Source organism: Antechinus flavipes, chromosome 4 (genome assembly GCF_016432865.1).
Source record: "Antechinus flavipes isolate AdamAnt ecotype Samford, QLD, Australia chromosome 4, AdamAnt_v2, whole genome shotgun sequence".
In the NCBI taxonomy this organism is placed as follows: Eukaryota; Metazoa; Chordata; class Mammalia; order Dasyuromorphia; family Dasyuridae; genus Antechinus; species Antechinus flavipes.
This window is the reverse complement of record NC_067401.1, coordinates 27,692,547-27,711,822: the sequence shown is the minus strand read 5'-3', so window position 1 is coordinate 27,711,822 and position 19,276 is coordinate 27,692,547. Positions and strand designations below refer to the sequence as shown.

General features: G+C 45.6%; 1 protein-coding gene across 1 annotated transcript in view; it reads left to right on the top strand.

Moving 5' to 3' along the window:
- Window positions 1-1,503: 1,503 nt before the first annotated feature.
- VPS53 (VPS53 subunit of GARP complex) overlaps window positions 1,504-19,276 on the top strand; it is a 134,835-nt gene continuing 117,062 nt past the window's right edge. Inside the window, exons 1-3 of the mRNA XM_051992209.1 lie at window positions 1,504-1,656; window positions 11,834-11,914; window positions 18,520-18,569. Coding sequence (XP_051848169.1) covers window positions 1,570-1,656; window positions 11,834-11,914; window positions 18,520-18,569 — 218 coding nt within the window. The 5' untranslated portion in view covers window positions 1,504-1,569. The remainder of the gene's footprint in view (window positions 1,657-11,833; window positions 11,915-18,519; window positions 18,570-19,276) is intronic.

Genomic DNA, 19,276 nt, shown 5'->3' with positions numbered 1-19,276 from the left:
CGAGGTCCCTTCCAACATCAGACCCTTTTCTTTTTTAACGTGGAATCGGAGGATGTATTATTTATAAGTCGCACAATCCTGAGTAAGTCCCTTTCACTTATCTATAAAATAAGGCAGATCTGTGTAACATCCGGCAATTACTGATAGGGAAAACGAGGGCGTTGGAGGAGATTGCTCGCCGAGGTCCCTTCCCACATCAGAGCTATTGTTTTTTGTGGACGGCTGTTTATTAGTCATTATACTCCTGAGTAAGTCCCTTTCACTTATCTATAAGGCAGATCTGAGTAACGTTGGCGGTGACTGATGTGACAAATGAAGGCGTTGGGGAACTAGCCTGCCAGGTCCCTTTCATCCTCAGACCTTTCCTTTTTTTCCACCTGGAATCAGAGGATCTATTTGTTAGCCCCGTCATCTCGAGGACGTCCCCTCCGTTATCTGGAGATAAAGCTCGGAGAGGATGGCCTTCCCGGACCGACCCGCCCTCTTCCTAAACTTTGCCATCTTTATTGGGTATTGATTCTGGGCCTACTTATCTAAGAACGCCTTCTCTCTAGACAGATGTCAGCTTCTTGAAGGCAGATCGTTTTAGCTCCGTGTTTGAATCCTTCGCACCTGCGCCGGGTACAAAGGCAGTTAACAAACGCCCGTTGGCCCATCGCTACAGGGGCCAAGCCCGGGTCAGGAAGACCCGAGTTCAAATGCAGCCTCTGACCCTTACTATGGTGTGACCCCGGGAAGCTGACTGCCCCGGAAGTGCAAAGCGCGGTATACGTTAGAGGTGGGATTCAGACCCGCCCTCCCTCCTCCCTTTCCCCCTCCTCCCCAACCCTCCGCAAGCATCACATTCCAATTCACATTATGTATCTTCCAGCTTTAGGATTTAGGCCTTATTGACCATCTGGTCATCATTTCACAGACTGTCATTAAGAAGGCAATTAGGTTCGCGTGTGGTTCGGGGAGTGCTTCGGCCATTTGCCATAATTCTTCTTGTAGTCCTGGGAGTAGAGACAGGAGCTACACTGATCTCCATTCTACAGATGCACACACTGAGGCGGACAGCCGCGAAATAACTTGCTCGGGTCACACAAATAAGAACTTTCTGAGGCTTGCATTTGAACTCAGGCCGGGGCTCCAGGGCCATCTGGTCTCATCGAGCCCTTTCATTTCACAAAGCGGGAAATAAAGACTGGTTGAAGATCAGCAGAAAGAGCCCAGGGTCGGGATTCGAACCCATATTCTCTGGGTCTAAACGCAAGGGGCGGGGGAGTGCCTTTAGAGGCGGGGCGGATGACCCTAGTGAAAAGGGGCGTGGCCGGGCGGAGCTTCAAGATTCACGTGACCATAACTCCTCTGCTCTCCTCCCCACCCTCTCTTCGCTTCGGCGCCTGGGAAAGTCCTCCACCATCCCAGAGTTCCGCGGCTCCCGGAAGTGCCGTGGCTTCCGGAAGTATCTGGTTGCCTGACCGAGCCGGTGCTAGCGGGGACACCGGGGGGCGGCGGGGGGGGGGCGGGGATTGGGGTACCGCTGCCGCCGCCGCGGACCTTGGTCTGAGGCCAGGCCGGGGCGGGATGATGGAGGAGGAGGAGCTCGAGTTTGTGGAGGAGCTGGAAGCCGTGCTGCAGCTCACCCCGGAGGTGCAGCAAGCCATAGAACAGGTGAGGGGGAGGGCAGGGGCAGAGAGGCCCCGCCCTGGGGGAGGGGGAGGGGAAGGAGGCCCCGCCCCCGAGGTGGGGGAGGAGAGGCTCTGCTCTGGGAAAGGGGGAGGGATTCGCTCTCTGAGGTGGGGGGAGAGGAAGAGGTCCCGCCTCCCGCTGGGGGGAGGAGATAGAGGTCCCGCCCCTCGGGGGGAAGAGGGTTTAGGCTGGGCGGTGCTGGGCCTGGAGTCTCCTCGTGGGTGTGACCCTGGACTGGTCCCTTCCCTGAGCTTCCTCCTCTGTAGAATGGCCCTGGGCCTGGGCCTGGGCCTAACCCTAAATGCCTCCCGAGCTCAAGGCTGGACTCTTGGGGCCTTGTGGGGGTCCCTCCGTGCCCTCGGCTGGTAATCTCTGAGCTGTCCGCAAAGGAGCCGAAGGGAAGTTTTAAGGGGGGCTGGCAGGGAATGGCCTGGGGATGGTTGGGGTTCTAAAAGAGCCCCCCCAGTGCCTCAGGATGCCCAGGTGACTGTGGTGTCCCAGGTGCCCCGAGTGCCCTGGTGTGCCTGGTGTCCCAGGTATCCCATGTGTCCCTGGTGTCCCACGTGTCCCAGGTATCTCAGGGTGCCCAGGTGTGCCTAGTGTCCCAGAGTGCCCAAGTGTTCCAGGTGTCCCAGGTATCCCACGTGTCCCAGGTATCTCAGGGTGCCCAGGTGTGCCTAGTGTCCCAGAGTGCCCAAGTGTCCCAGGTATCCCAGGTATCCCATGTGTCCCTGGTGTCCCACGTGTCCCAGGTATCTCAGGGTGCCCAGGTGTGCCTAGTGTCCCAGAGTGCCCAAGTGTCCCAGGTATCCCAGGTATCCCATGTGTCCCTGGTGTCCCACGTGTCCCAGGTATCTCAGGGTGCCCAGGTGTGCCTAGTGTCCCAGAGTGCCAAGTGTTCCAGGTGTCCCAGGTATCCCACGTGTCCCAGGTATCTCAGGGTGCCCAGGTGTCCCTGGTGTCCCAGAGTGCCCAAGTGTTCCAGGTGTCCCAGGTATCCCATGTGTCCCTGGTGTCTCAGGGTGCCCAGGTGTGCCTAGTGTCCCAGGTATCCCATGTGTCCCTGGTGTCCACGTGTCCCAGGTATCTCAGGGTGCCCAGGTGTGCCTAGTGTCCCAGAGTGCCCAAGTGTTCCAGGTGTCCCAGGTATCCCACGTGTCCCAGGTATCTCAGGGTGCCCAGGTGTGCCTAGTGTCCCAGAGTGCCCAGGTGTCCCAGGTATCCCAGGTATCCCATGTGTCCCTGGTGTCCCACGTGTCCCAGGTATCTCAGGGTGCCCAGGTGTGCCTAGTGTCCCAGAGTGCCCAAGTGTTCCAGGTGTCCCAGGTATCCCACGTGTCCCAGGTATCTCAGGGTGCCCAGGTGTCCCTGGTGTCCCAGAGTGCCCAGTGTTCCAGGTGTCCCAGGTATCCCATGTGTCCCTGGTGTCTCAGGGTGCCCAGGTGTGCCTAGTGTCCCAGGTATCCCATGTGTCCCTGGTGTCCCACGTGTCCCAGATATCTCAGGGTGCCCAGGTGTGCCTAGTGTCCCAGAGTGCCCAAGTGTCCCAGGTATCCCAGGTATCCCATGTGTCCCTGGTGTCCCACGTGTCCCAGATATCTCAGGGTGCCAGGTGTGCCTAGTGTCCCAGAGTGCCCAAGTGTTCCAGGTGTCCCAGATATCCCAGGTATCCCATGTGTCCCTGGTGTCCCACGTGTCCCAGATATCTCAGGGTGCCCAGGTGTGCCTAGTGTCCCAGAGTGCCCAAGTGTTCCAGGTGTCCCAGATATCCCAGGTATCCCATGTGTCCCTGGTGTCCCACGTGTCCCAGATATCTCAGGGTGCCCAGGTGTGCCTAGTGCCCAAGTGTTCCAGGTGTCCCAGATATCCCAGGTATTCCATGTGTCCCTGGTGTCCCACGTGTCCCAGGTATCTCAGGGTGCCCAGGTGTGCCTAGTGTCCCAGAGTGCCCAAGTGTTCCAGGTGTCCCAGGTATCCCACGTGTCCCAGGTATCTCAGGGTGCCCAGGTGTCCCAGGTGCCCCGAGTGCCCAAGTGTTCCAGGTGTCCCAGGTATCCCATGTGTCCCTGGTGTCTCAGGGTGCCCAGGTGTGCCTAGTGTCCCAGAGTGCCCAAGTGTTCCAGGTGTCCCAGGTATCCCATGTGTCCCTGGTGTCCCACGTGTCCCAGATATCTCAGGGTGCCCAGGTGTGCCTAGTGTCCCAGAGTGCCCAGGTGTCCCAGGTATCCCAGGTATCCCATGTGTCCCTGGTGTCCCACGTGTCCCAGATATCTCAGGGTGCCCAGGTGTGCCTAGTGTCCCAGAGTGCCCAAGTGTTCCAGGTGTCCCAGATATCCCAGGTATCCCATGTGTCCCTGGTGTCTCAGGGTGCCCAGGTGTGCCTAGTGTCCAGGTATCCCAGGTATCCCATGTGTCCCTGGTGTCCCACGTGTCCCAGGTATCTCAGGGTGCCCAGGTGTGCCTAGTGTCCCAGAGTGCCCAAGTGTTCCAGGTGTCCCAGGTATCCCACGTGTCCCTGGTGTCTCACGGTGCCCAGGTGTGCCTAGTGTCCCAGAGTGCCCAAGTGTTCCAGGTGTCCCAGGTATCCCATATGTCCTTGGTGTCTCACGGTGCCCAGGTGTCCCTAGTGTTCCAGGTGTCTCACGGTGCCCAGGTGTCTCAGGTGTTCTTGATGTCCCAGGTATCCCATATGTCCTTGGTGTCTCACGGTGCCCAGGTGTCCCTAGTGTTCCAGGTGTCTCACGGTGCCCAGGTGTCTCAGGTGTTCTTGATGTCCCAGGTATCCCATATGTCCTTGGTGTCTCAGGTGTCCAGGCCTCCAGGGTCCGTTGTTAAATGGGGCATAAATCAAAGAGGCTCAGTGCTTAGGGTGTTGGGGCAGTTGTTTTGTCATTGTGGGTAGAGCATTTGAGTAAAGGGGCTTTTCTGGGGTGAGGCATCATGGTGCCAGGGCTGCTGCCCGAGGGCTTGGTGGGAGCTGAAGGAAGGCGGTATCTCTGTACTTGTGCTTACTGTGCCCTTTCTTTTCCTAAAGCTGCCTCAGGTCCCCCCTCCCTGTATCTCCATCCCCCATTCACCTTTGGATAGTGCAGAGATTTTCAGGCATCTTTCTGGATTGTTGGTGGTTTTTGCTTCAGATTAAGTGGGAAAGGCAGAAATCGTTAATAAGTTGATAAGATTGAGAATTCTTGTCAGTTTTCAACCCAGGCTTGGGTGAGTTAGTGGGAAGATTTTCTTTTCAGAAAAGGCTTTGCACCTCTTCTAGTATCTCCTTTGTTGGCTGAGATTGTTGCCTTCATGAGGAGAGTGAAAGGTTATGGCACTAAAGGAGATTAATGATTTCTGTCTCTGCCTCCTGGCTGCTGATTTAGCCTGACCCCCCATCCATCAGCTAAAGAAAACTTGCCTGGGAAAGATGCATGTTGGGGAAGAATTTAGAGAAGACAGAATGTCTACCCACACAGCAGTCAAAGGATGATTGGGTCAGTTCAGGAGCAGTTTTTAGCTACTCATGCCATAGATCCTTTCCTTCTTGTTGAAAGGGCCCTTTTGAGGCCTGCTTTAGACATCCAGAAGAATCCCCCCTAGAAGATGCCTGACAAGTGTCATCCAAACTTTGCTCAAAGACTTCCTGGGAAGAACAATTCCCTACCTCCCTTGCTTGGGATACCTTCCAATTTTGATTAAGTTTTTCCTTAGATCAAGCCTCAATTCAATTCTATAAGCACTTATTAATCAATCAGTAAATATTTATTAAAGCAGGCTTAATAGATGCCAGGAATTGTGTCAAGCATAAAAAGATGCAAAATATAGTCCCTGCCTTCAAAAAGCTTCCAGTCTAATGGGGAAGACAACTTGTAGACAGATTTATACAAAGCGGATTATATAGGATAAAGAGGAAATAATTTAACAGAGAGAAGGCATTCCCTACTAGGTGTAAGGCACTGGGCTTAGGTGTAGGATCACATTTGAAAAAATGTTTTCCAAATACACATAAAGATAGTTTTTATTTTGTAAGACTTTGTGCTTTTTTCTCTCTCCTACCCTTACTTCCTCCCTCCCCAAGACAGCAAGTAATCCATTATAGCTTAAATATGTGCAATGCTTTTAAACATTTTCATATTTGTCATCTTATGCAAGAAAAATCAGACTAAAAGGGAAAAGAACCATGAGAAAGAAAACAAAGGACAAAAACAAAAAAGGTGAAAATACTATGCTTTGATCCATAGTCAGTCTCTAAAGTTCTCTTTCTAGATTCCAAAGACTCTTTCCATCCCAAGTCTGTGGGAATTGCCTTGAATCACCTCATTGTTGAAAAGAGCCACGTCCATCAGAATTGATTAATTGTATAATCCTATTCTTGCTATATACAGTGTTCTCCTGGTTCTGCTCATTTCACTCAGCATCAGTTCATGTAAGTCTCTCCAGGCCTCTAATCATTTCTTATACAACAATAATCTTCCATAACATCCATACACCATAACTTATTCAGCCATTCTCCAACTGACGGGCATCCACTCAGTTTCCAGTTGCTTACCACTACAAACAGGGCCGCCACAAACATTTTTGCACATGTAGGTCCCTTTCCTTCTTTATGATCTCTTTGGGATATAAGCCAGTAGAAACACTGCTGGATCAAAGGGGATACACAATTTGATAGCCCTTTGAGCCTTGTTCCATATTTTTCTCCAGAATGTTTGGATCAGTTTATAATTCCACCAACAATGCATTAGTGTCCCAGTTTTCTCACATCTCCTCCAATATTTATTATTATCTTTTCCTGTCACCTTAGACAATCTGAGAGGTGTGAGGTGGTATCTCCGACTTGAAAGACCATTCTAAAGGAGTTTCTGTTCTGGGGATTTTCTGCAGCAACCCAGTAATTTTGAAAGCACTAACAAATGGGAGGATCATGAAAGGCCTCTTCTGAGAGGTAGTTGAGAATTGACTATTAAAATGCTCATGATTGGATTTTTTTTATATCTTATAACTTTTCACCTGGTTTTTCAGTTAATTCCCTGAGTTGTTTTTTTGAAGGAGGCTCAGATGCCAAGAAGAAAAGGTACAAAGGGATTGGGAAGGCCGACTTGGGGGATCATGGATGGAAGGCACAAAAGGTGGAATGGAATCTTGTGTTCAGGGAACACCTTGGGTCTCATTTGGTCTCTATGGAAGGTGCAAGAAGGAGAGTCGTGACATAATATTGGCAAGGAAAGACTTCGTTGACGAACTTTAAACACCAGACAGTGGGCCTTATGTTAAAGCCTAGAGGCCCTAGAGAACCATGAGATGTTTTGAGAAAGAATTTTTTTTAAAAACAGCGTCAGATGAAATATAAATTTGGTGTGGAAAATAAATTAGGAAGAGAAACCCAGAATATGGGTGACCAATTAGGCGGTGGTTGTGATAGTCCAAGCTTGAGTTGATAGGGTATGGTGTCAGACCTGTGGAGAAGGTTTAGGTTCATCAAGCTTGAGGTAGAAGGCACCCCAGAGACTTCTTTGTTTTATAGAGATGAAATGAGGTGAATTGATTTGTCCAAGGTTGAATAGGTAGGATCTGAGGCGTGGTTCTTTGATTTCAGAATGAGTTCTTTTTCTGCTAACTGAGCAGATAGTAAGTGAAAAGGAGAGGATCAATCAAGGATGACCCCAGGGTTGGAGAAGGATAAGTTTTGTACAAACTGGGAGATTTGGAGAAGGGATGGATTTTTCTAGTAAATCAGTTCTTTTTTTGAATATACTGAGTGTGAGGTACTTATGGAACATCCAAGTGGGAAGTGTTAAAGAGAGATGAAAGATAGATTATTGTCACTAATGAATATCAATTGAAAGTCTTTAAATAAAACACTGGAAAAAAAACTAAGCAATTTATTTTTAAAATTGTTTATAATGATCAAATTGTGGCTGCAAGGATGGTTCAACATTAAGAAACCAACTAGCATAGTTAATTTAATTAAAAACAACATCCAAAACGTATGATTCTGTTTTCGTTTTTATTTTTTATAATTGCTTTTATTTTCCCAAATACATGCAGAGATGGTTTTCAGCATTCAACTTTGCAAAACCTTGTATTTCAAATTTTTTTCCCACTCTTCCCCCCCCTTTCCTAGACAGCAAGCAATCCAAATAGGTTAAACATGTGCAGTTCTTCTAAACATATTTCCATATTTGTCATGCTGCTCAAGAAAAATCAGATCAAAAGAAAAAACAGCACGAGAAAGAAAAAACAAACCAGCAAATAATAACAACAAAAAGTGAAAATGTTACGCTTTGTTTCACATTCAGTCTCTATATAGTTCTCTCTCTGGATATAGAGCCATCTGGCTCTTTCCATCCCAAGTCTTTTAATATTGCCTTGAATCACTTCATCATTGAAAAGAGCCAAATCCATCACAGTTGATCATCACATAATCTTCTTGTTGTGGTGTACAGTGATCTCTTGGTGCTGCTCACTTCACTCAGTAGCAGTTCATTTCCAGGCTTTTCTGAAATCAGTCTGTTCCTTATTTCTTATAAAATAATAATATTTTATTACATCCATATACCATTATTTATTCAGTTACTCCCCAACTGATGGTCATCCACTCAGTTTGCAGTTCCTTATTATTATAAAAAAGGGTTGCTACAAACATTTTTGCACATGTAGGTCTATTTCCCTTCTTTAAGATCTCTTTAGTAGTAACACTCCCAGCTCTTTTTAATATGAAGAATCATAGATCTAGAGCATATCAGCTGATCTACTGATGAGGAAACTGAGGGTCTGAAAAGTTAAATGACTTGGTCAGGACCATGTAGTATTAAATGTAGGATTTGAATCCAAGTCCTCAGACTTTGGAGCTAGTATTTTCTCTCTGTAACACACTGCTTTCCAGATACATTCTGCTCTTTAGTCATTGCCTTGTCTGACTTGTACTTTTTGAGGTTGATTTTGGAATCCAAGTTAATTTTGCATGTCTCCATTAAATTTATTCTTACTTCTGAATCTTGACCATCATTCATTTCATTAACTATTCCTCTCAGTTCTGTGTGAGCTTGTTAAATATGTCATCTGTGCCTTTCTGAAAGGGCTGGATCTCCCAGCCAGGGTTCCATGGGCTACAAAGGATAAAGCAGTTCCCATCAATAGTTGTTTGATAGATGTTTGCATTTTATACTGTTTTGGGAATAAATCAGAATGTCAGATATAAGTTCATTGTGTGTTTAAATAAGCAAGCATTCTGAATTAAGATAACCTGTGGCGTGTTTTTGCTCCATGCAGCATAGATAGCATTTCTGAAGTCATGACTACAGTGATATACTTGAAAGATTCTGCATAGTGATTTATGCTGTTTTTGGGCAGAGACATGAGTGAGAAGAATGGAGTAATTAGTGACTTGTAATTATAGGCCAGAGTGCCACACATTTAACAACAACAACAAAAATAACATTGATGCCAATCTACTTTAAAAACAAACAAAATTTGATTCCTGTGAGCTTCCAAGTATCTTTGGATGGGTTTATCTCTTAGATGACAGATTGGATTTTTTTAGTGCCAAAAATGTTCAGGGACACTCTTTAGGGGTAACTATACTCCCTTTCCTTAGGATGCTGGATTTCAAGTCAAATTGGTAAAATGTAGTTAATCCAGGGGAACATCTTGACTGCTTTTATAATCCATCATATAACATATGAGGTAGTAGTATTTTTCACCAGGATGCCTTGCTATTTTTTAATAGGACACTGTCTGAATGTCATCTCTTGATTTCTAAACAAGATCAGGAGAGCAGAAATTATTTAAAAACTGTTATAAATAAATCCCTGAATCCATGAGATACGATGAATAATGCTCTTGCTCAGACTATTTATACAGTGTCTGCTATTTGTCTGCACACATACACACATATTCTCTCTCTCTCTTTCTCTCTCACATACTCTCTGCTATTAGAAGACTAATTACTTATTCTGATAATTATTATCAAGCTCTGACTTAGCCTGAGACCAACACTAAAATTTGTGTTTCATCCTTCAAATTCCCTTTCAGTAAGCATTTATTAAGTACTTCCTATATGCTGAATACTGTCCTAGATGCTGGAGAAACTGTGAGGTTTAGAGAGGAATCTGAGGAGTAATGATTCATATCCATATAACTGATATTAAATAATACCTGATGTGTACAAAAGAACAATGCAGAATGCTGGGTGACTTCTTGAGAGGAGGAGAAGCTCATTGTTAATGGGTGGGAGTTAAAAAAAGGCTTTATAGAGGTAGTGTTATTGAGTGGGGCTTGGAAGATTTGAGAGGGATTCAGTAGGTGGGGAGAGGAAGACATTCTGGACTAGGGAAGACTGTGAGCAGACAGAAGAGTGAGAAAGGGTAGGCTGTGTATTGGGACTGGTTTGCTGGAGCTGGATTTGTGGGGGATTTAGTATGAGAGAGTGCTAGAAAGATAGGATTGTGGAGGGCCTTGTCTATCAGGCTTTAAAATAATGAGAATTTTTCTCAGAAGGCCTCAGAAAATAGTTGTAGGATATTAATATCCTACAGATATTAGAAGGATGATGTGATCGGATCCATGGACTAGGAAGATTAATCTGGCAGATGAGAGAGGGATGGATGCGGGAGGCCCTTCCGTAGGGAAAAAGGGAAGAATAAAGGTAGGAAAAGCTGCCATTGCTGGAGTCCAGGCAGAAAATGTAATAAATATTTGTACACGGGTGATGGCAGTGGGAATAAATAGAAAGGAAGGCAAGAAACGCAAGAGGAATTGTAGAAGTTGGCTTTTTAAAAAATACAGTTTTATTGCTATCTTTTTATTATTACATCAACTACATTTCCCAGTATGTTCTACATTCCCTCATCCTCTAGAGAGCCATCCTTTATAGTAAAGAATAAAAAAGGAAAAGAAAAGTTTGATCCAACTAAATCAGCACATCAAGAATGTCTGAGATCTGCAGTATCTCCCCCCAGAAGCCCCTACGTTTGCCAAGGGAGGGCTGTGGCCTTTGTGGATTGTGGAGGTAAACATGATAATACTTGGTAATGATTGAATAGAAGGGTTAGAGAAGGAAAGGCAGTATTCCATCTTGGAATCTGGGATGAATGGGGGTGCCAGTGGTACTGCAGGTAAAATGGCAGAAGGAACAAATTTGGGAGAGAAGATAAGCTCAGTTTAATATGATGAGCTGGAGGTTCTGCAGGGGATGTGCAGGTATAAAGAAAAGTCTTCTATGTGAAGATGTGAAACTAGAGCTGGGAACACAGGTAAGGGACATAGGTTGGGAGCCATTTGAATAGTGCTTGTAGTCCAAGATCAGAATTAAATGAAATGCCCAAGGGAGAATTGTGAAGAAAAGAGAAGAAAGGGGAGGATGGGACGCTTGGAACATCCATCCGTAGTCTTCTGGAAGAGAATGACTGGAAGAGAATGACAAGCCAAGCAAGCCATGAATATTTATTAAGGGCGCATCCTATGCCAAGCCTGTGCTAAGTACTAAGGGTACAAAAAGAAGCAAAAGAGCCCCTGAAGGAGCAGAGAAAGAGCAGTAGATATGCAGGAAGAAAAAGTAGGAGAATGGTTTTGGAAAGGAGGCCTAGAGAGCAGGGTCACATGCCATCTGATGCTTAGGGATTATTGAGAAAGAAAGGCCATTGGATCTGCTACATCCTAGCAGTTGTGTGCCCTGATATTTTTTTTAAGCTATGTATTTAAAAACATTAAAATGAGAATAGGTCCATGAACTTCACCAGGTTGCCAGAGACATGCTTAATAAGAAATGGTTAAGAGCTCTGCTATAAAGAACAGACACTTAACGGGGGACAACTAAGGGAGCCCTTGGACAAAGCAGAACCCCAGGGCAGAGGGCTGAGGCAGCAGGATTCATCACTGAAAGTGGAGCTACAGCTGCCATCTCCGAACATGACTCACCCCCTGGCTCCCTACGCTAGAGCTGGGGCTGACACCACCAAGGCAATAATGCCACCATTGGGCGAGATGCCCCTGATACCACAGCAGGGTGTCCCATGGTATTATGGTATTACCAGACCGTACTCCCAAGACCCTTTGCTTATTTATGCCAAACTCTCAACAGGCTACAGTATTCCATATTTAAAACTACAAATGGTGATTAATGATAATGTCTTTCTTTCTCCCTGTCTTCTCTACCCCACTTTTTACTTAGGTGTTTCCAAGCCAGGATCCTCTGGACCGAGCAGATTTCAATGCTGTGGAATATATCAATGCCCTTTTCCCGACAGAACAAGTAAGTTTAGTTCCTTAAATTTTATTCATGGTAGTGGATTGCCTGTTCATGTGAAAGTTTGTGATCTGCTTTCTCCTTAGCCACTATGGTGACCCCTCTGTCTAAGGAAGGGTGATTTATGGTCGAGAATTAAATACAGGTCAAACCCATCATTATCAGTTTTGTAGAATGGCCATATATTTGCTGTTGTTGCCTTAGAATTTTTTCCTAATGAGCAAATTGCTAGAAATCACAGTGATGGGGCTTTAAGAATCCACCAGACTGGACAGTGAATTTGTAAGTGAGTCCTCAGTAAATATACTATATCCTAGAAGAGTAGACCAACTTGGTCACTCAACAAAATTAACAAAAACAATAATTTATTGCAATATTTTACACATGCCTATTATCACCTGTTGATTCTCCCAACTACCCAACACTTAGGGGAGGTATTATGATTCCAGTTTTACTGATGAGAAAACTCAGGCTCAGAAATGAAATGGCTTACCCTTAGGGGCAGTCAGGACAGAGCTGTGGGCTCCTGAACTTTCACCTTGCCCTGTCCTCTCTACATAGTGCGGACTCGTTTAAGAAGGCAGTTACAGCAGACTAGAAAGTCACTATAGTTTGATTCTCTGTATCTCTGGGAACAGAGTGGACAAGTCTCATGGGAGTGGTGACCTAGGTCAGAAGGTCAGAGGGATCACTGAGTCTGGGGGTTCATGTGCCGGATTTGGCATCTTGAATCAGCCACACTGGGGACTTTGGACAAATCACATAGTGTTCCTGGGCCCGAGTTTGTGCTTCTGTAAAACGAGGGACTTAGGCCAGAGGGTGACTGAGGTCCCTTCGAGCTCTAGGCCAGTGATTCCCTTAGTGTCTGTGTCATCTTGACCTTGCCTGTGGTCTCAAAGAGCCTTTTCTCCTCTGGATCCAGGGGCCCGCGTGTTTGGTCAGTGACACAGCACATTTCCCAGAGCTTCATCTTTGGTAGGGACCTCAGACACTCCTCAGCCTGAAAAAGAATTGTACCAGGCAGTCCTTAGTCATCCAGCTTTTGCTGGGAGTCCTTCAGTGATGGGAAACTCATCCCCCCTCCTACCATTTCTGTCAGGGCTCCAAGAGAGTTATAAGGCCCCAGAGAATTCCCCCGCACCAAGGCTCTTCACCTTGGCGTCTCCTACAGTGTCCTCTGCCAGAGGAGTGGAATGAAGGCTGAAGACGAGGTCTGGCGGGTCAGAGCCTGGCTCTGATACTTCCTGGCTGGGGAACCCTTGGGGACTCTGAGCTCCAGCACATCATCCACAAAATGTCAGGAATGACAGACCTTCTGTTATCTGCCCCCTAGGGCTATTGTGAGGAATTGCTGTGTGTAGATGGGAGCTCCTATCAAGAATATCAGAAGGGAAAGACCAAATAGCATAGACTTCTCTTTTTCTCCCAGGAGCCTCTCTGATATCTAATTGGCCCATAAATGCTGGAGGCTGGGCATTAAGCAGGAACTAATCCAGGGGAAGGCGGAGCGGAGTTTCCTTTGCTGTAATTCACTGCTGCTCAGATCAGCAGGCTTTTTTTTTTTTTCAAAGAAAAAGTAAGGGCAGCTAGGTGGCCCAGTGGCTAGAGCACCAGCTCTGAAGTCAGGAGGGCATGAGTTAAAATCTGGTCTCAGACATTTAACACTTCCTAGCTGTGTGACCCCCTGGACAAGTCATTTAACCCCAGTTGCCTCAGGGGAAAAAGAAAAAGAAAAAGTACAACAGATTTATTACCTTCTTATTCCTGGAAACTGTCTTTCAGTGCAACCAAGAATACCATTCGTGGTGGTCATTGTTGCTTCTGTTATTTGTTCATTGTTATTGGTTTTTGTTTTGTTGTGTTATATATTGACTTCCATTGAGTTCACAGTCCATTAGAACCACTTGGGCTTTATCAGATAAATGAGATCTAAATATTTCTCTCCCTTCTGGATCTTGTCAGATCAATATTTTAATCCTAAATGTAAAGCTTTCCACTTACCCTATTGAAAGCCCGAGTATGTCTCCCAGGCAAGACATGAGTGCATCATTACCTGATTCTAAGACTGTCCCCTCTCTCTGCAAGATGAAGGGGTTGGAGTTGCCTTATGCAACTCCTTCCAGCTTCCTTCCAGCTTAAATCAACAATACTACAACATATTCTTTTATAAGCCAAACCTTTGTCTATCTTTAGAGTTCATCCACGTCCTGTTCAGGGCCCAGATTTCAAAAACTCTTTTAAAATAATAATTTATATGTAAATAATATCCTTCTTGCAATTATTCTTCATCATCATCATCATCATCATTATTATGAATGACCATGGCATTCCCATTCTACAGATGAGGAAATTGAGGCTCATAGAAGTCAAATGCTTTCTCCATATTCTTCCATTTTTCCATGCTACTGGACTGCTTTTCATCAAGTCTCATTCCACCTAAAATGAAACCTATTTATAAGTGTGAATACTGTTTGAAGTGGCAAGTAGTCAAAGTGAAGAAGAAAGGGAAGGGAGAAAAGAAACTTCTTCTTGGTTAAGAACTACCTTTCCTCTAAAGAATGTAAAGGAAACCATCTCCAAGACCATCAGCTGTTCTTCATTGGAAAGCCAGTGGGGGTCGGATAGAAAAAGCTCTGGGCACAGTCAGGTTCCACAATGGAATCTCAGCTCTTCAGCAGGCAGTTTTTAAGCCCTCTCTAGGCTGCGTGCTGGGCATGAGGGACGTGCAGAAAAACAAACATGTTCTACATGTTTTACCAGGTGAATGAACACAAAACGCGCATAGAGAAGGAAAGGTTCCATAATGTGAAGGGGGAAAGGGAAGAGCACTATATGTGCTCCAGAGCGATGAAGAAGGGCCTTGGGCCAAGATCGGCCTCTCGGCCACGTTCTCAGAAATATAGAACGCAAAAGGAGAGTAATTCGAGGATGGTCTGCAAAGGTAGACTATTTTATGTAGGACTTGAGATATCAAATAATAAGGCACTGAATGTTCTGGAGCAGTGCAGTGACAGGCAGAATTGTGGAGGATGAATTGGAGAGGGAGACCAGTTAGGAGGCCATTGCATTAGTACAAAGAGGCGATGAGGGTCTGAGCTAGGGTGACGCAAAGGAAGAAAAGGATGTAAGAAGTACTTCAGGGGAGAATTGATTAATGATTGAGAGATAAGCAAGAAAGACTATGGGGGTGATTCTGAGGGTGTGACCTGAGAGAATGGTGATTTCCTTAATGGGAACAAAAACAATTCCTGACATCTTTATAGTTCTTCAAGGTTCATAAGGTGCAGAGATCATTCCAGGAACCTGTATTCTTTTACAGATGAGGGAAGGGCCCAGAGAAGTTGTGACTTAACTAGTGTCATACAGCCCCAGGGGTCCCAGGCAGGATTCCAAACCAGGTCTTCTTGCCCCCCAGTACTTTATCATCTGTGGCTCGGCAGAGAGCTTGGGAGGAGAGGGGGGTTTGGGTAGGAAGAGAATGAATTCCCTTCTGGGCTTGTTGTTGGAGAAGCTGATGGACTGTACATGTGGAGATGGTCAGCAGCGGTCAGTGTGAGAGCCTGGCCTGGCTGTGGAGGAGGCGTCTTTGTGGGAGGGATGAGAGAGCACGTGTGGAGAGAAGAGTGGGCCTGTGATGCATTCGTGCCGAGGGCCGGGCTGTGGCAGACTCCCATAAAGGAACCTGAGGGCAGGCAGAGTCACCAGTGGCGGAGCAGGTCATCGGGCTCGGGGACGACGGGTCCCTGTGACCTTGGAGCAGAGCGCTCTCAGCCGGTGCTTTGGGCTTATGCTGGCAGAGGAGTTTGGTTCTCCACACAAACAGCTGAGAACTGTAGACCGACCCTGACGCTGAGCCAGCCTCCATGCTCTTTTTGCCTACTCTCTAACCTGTTGACCCCAGGTGTGCGGGTCAATGTCAGCTAGAGGGGGCTTCAGGAAAGCCTCTTGTGGTGCCCTTAGCGGCGCTGGCAGTTTAGTCACTTCTCTGCTCATATTGGTCCTCTCTGTCATACCAGCACTCACAGCTGGGGGTGCTCTTCACACTAGCCCGGTGTTATAATGTTAGGATGGATGATGTGCCCAGAGAGCATCCTTAACATAGGTTTCCAGGAAACCCCACAGAATAAACTGTCGTTACTTGCTCAGTTTTCTTTAGGGTCATTGTTGTTAAGAAATTAATAGCAAAGTTTAGAAACTGGAGCTGCTATTTGAGCCCCAGGGCCCATAGATATTTATTGGCAATGAGCAAGAGGGATTTGGGTTGGGAAGAGAATAGCCTGAGGTGTGATTTAGTAGCTGGTAAGAGTAAGAGTGTATTATGGGTAAGTGCGCTTAAAAAAAAACCAAACATTAAAAAATGGCAGAATCTTATATGTCTGATAATTTAGGGAGCATTTGACTTGAATGAAGAATGAAACCTGTCTCAAGAAAAAATGAAGAGGGAGCCTGTTCTACCTGGTTTTTCTTTAAGGGGTTACTTTAAGAGAGATACTATTGCTTGTTCAAGGTCACCCAGGTGGTACAAGGCAGAGTCAGGGTTCTGTTTTTGAACTCTCCACCCTGCCCTGGGTTGCCCTTCCAGTTTGAGCAAGGCCTTTTTAATAGTAGAGCTAGCTTCCAAGGAAATTGGAGAATATCCTAGAAATGTTCAAAATGGCAGTTCTTGGCTCCTGTCACCCCTGCATGCTGGCTGATGGCCTTTGATATATCTAGGACTTTATGGTCCGGGGCTTGGTGGGATGGAAGAGCGTCAGCAAAGAGTCCCCGATTGTGACCTTGAAGCAGTTGCCTTATCTTTGTTTTCATTGATTCCAGTGATAAGACACTGCAGATAGAGTAGGAAGGAAAAAGGGTTGTGGCTCCCCAAATGCTAGGGGCCAGGCTGCCAGAGTCCCTTGAAGATTCAGGGTGGTGCTTGGTATTTCTGCTCAACATTATGACCAAGGTTTTCACCTATTTACTGTCATGGCTACTTGAAAGGCATGACCTTATTGGGGGCTTTTGAGACTTTCAGAAAGGTTGACTTGGATCTCAGCTTCTTAAAACACACACACACACACATTTATATAAAATATATAAACCCCCTATAGAGCTTATAACTGACTGTGGGGTTGCCAAAATTATGCATTATTATCAGTAAATATTTGATTTCTATACCTAGTTTATATACCTATATCCCCTGGGGTCATATAAAAATTTCTCAGTGAAAAGGGGTTATGAGTGGAAAAAGATAGCTCCTTTCCAACCCTAAATCTATGATCCTGCAGCCCTTGGATTATGTAGCATGTCTCATAAGGAGTTTGGACATAACTCTGTAGCTAGTGGGGACCCATTGAGGACTCTCAGTGGTTGAGGGATGGCATCAGGCCTGTCTTTTAGATAGAACACCAGCTCTGAAGTCAGCAGGACCTGAGTTCAAATCTGGTCTCAGACACGTAATACTTCCTAGCTGTGTGACCCTGGGCAAGTCACTTAACCTCAATTTCCTCAGCAAAAAAAAAGGAACCACTTGAGCAGGAGGGCATTGAATGAACAGAGAAGTGAAACGAGTTCTGGAGGGAGCCCTGGTTTCTAGGCTGTTGTGGTAACCTGGGAGAAAGGTAGGCCTGAATCAAGACACTGAACCTCTTCTCCATCTTTGCAAGGCTGTCATGGGTGTTTAGTTCCTCTAAACATTTTGATTGAGAATTTAGACTTCTTCAAGATTTCCCTTGAGAACCCATGTGACAGTCATTTGGCTCTTGACCTGAGCTTTGGAAACACCTCCCTCTAGCAGTCAGTCAGTCAACACCCAGGCAATGTGCCAGGCATTCTTTTCCCCTGTTCATTTGACAGATGAGGAAACTGGATCTCAGAGCCGTGGAATAATTGCCCCAAGTCATCAAGCAGTAAGCTAGGACTAGAAGCCAGGTCTTCTGATTCCCTGGAGTATTGTATGTGTTTCTGTTGCTGTACAGTATGAGTTGTTCATTTCATCTCATTATATTCTTAACTAAAGCTGTCCATGGATTAAAGAAAATCATTAAAAAGAAGCTTTGGCAGTTTCCTTTGCCTCTTTCTGCATTTTCTTCCACATCCGAACTTTCAGAAGTCAACATTTTAAATTCCCCAATTCTTTTGCCAGCCCCACTTAGTTATCCACAAGAGTAGTGAAAAGCCTCTGAAGGCTTGATCAGAGCAGTAGAAAGGTGATAAATAGGATTTTTAAATTTAGATGTTGCTGAGGGTTTCTTGCTCCAAACAGGCTTGCTGATGACTGCTCTGGGCCTTAGTTGATTCATCAATAAAATGAAAGGATAGCCAGTCTGACTTTTCAGGCCTTACCACCTCTCAATTACTCCAGTTGAGTGGTTATTGGGTCACTGAATGTTTGAAATTGGACTGACTTTGGTACTTTTTCAACTTTCTCCATGAGAGGGCAGCATTTCCTCAAATTTTCTCCCATCTTAGTACCTGAGCCTGAAAGAGAGAACCAGTTTCACTTACAAGGCAATCAAAGCTATTAGTTTTCATTTAGAGGATTCACAAATGCAGCCTGTTTTTTCCAAGGAAGGGCAACTCTACATTGCAATAACAACTAGAATGACTCTCTTTCTTTCTTCTCTCTTTAGTCTTTGGCAAACATAGATGAAGTCGTGAACAAAATTCGATTGAAAATAAGGTATGTAACCCAACGTTTACCTTGTCTTCATAAATTGTGAATGGGTCAAAGCATGTATTGGTCTAGCTGTTATGTTCTAGATAGTGCTTAGCCAGAGAGAACATTTACATCTCACATTTTATGTTACATTTTATTTTCTTTAAGGCTTCATTTTCATCCAAGATTCTACATGATTCTTGTGCCAAAGAAGTTAGCTCTGTGGTCAGCTCTCAATTAGTCATACAAGGAGGAGAGAGACAGTAGCAAAGCTAGCCCCAAACATTGGCAAACAAAAGAAAAACAAAAGCAATTCTGCCGGAGTTTGTAATGAATGATGTAACTTTGGGCCTTGTGAATAGACCAACCTGCATTGGACTTTTTTTTTTTTAGATTTAGTACAATAGAATTGCGCACGTGACCTAACGTATACACCAGAAGACACTGGGGATGTGGGCTTCGGAATGGCCAGGGAGACACCAAGGGGAAGCTAACTTGGTATTACAAGCTAATTTAATTTTATTAAAAATCGAATTTTATGGACATCATCTGTTTTTACTTCACTTAGGTTTCCCAATGGTTCTTTCCTCTTTCTCCTTCCCAGAGACCTGTTTCTGCTACCAAATTTTTTTTTTAAGTTCAGCAAAACTAACCAACTCATCGACTAAGTGCAGCTTTCAGGGCAACATTGCACACTCGTGGTTGGCCCCTCTATTGTCCTCCTTCTAATT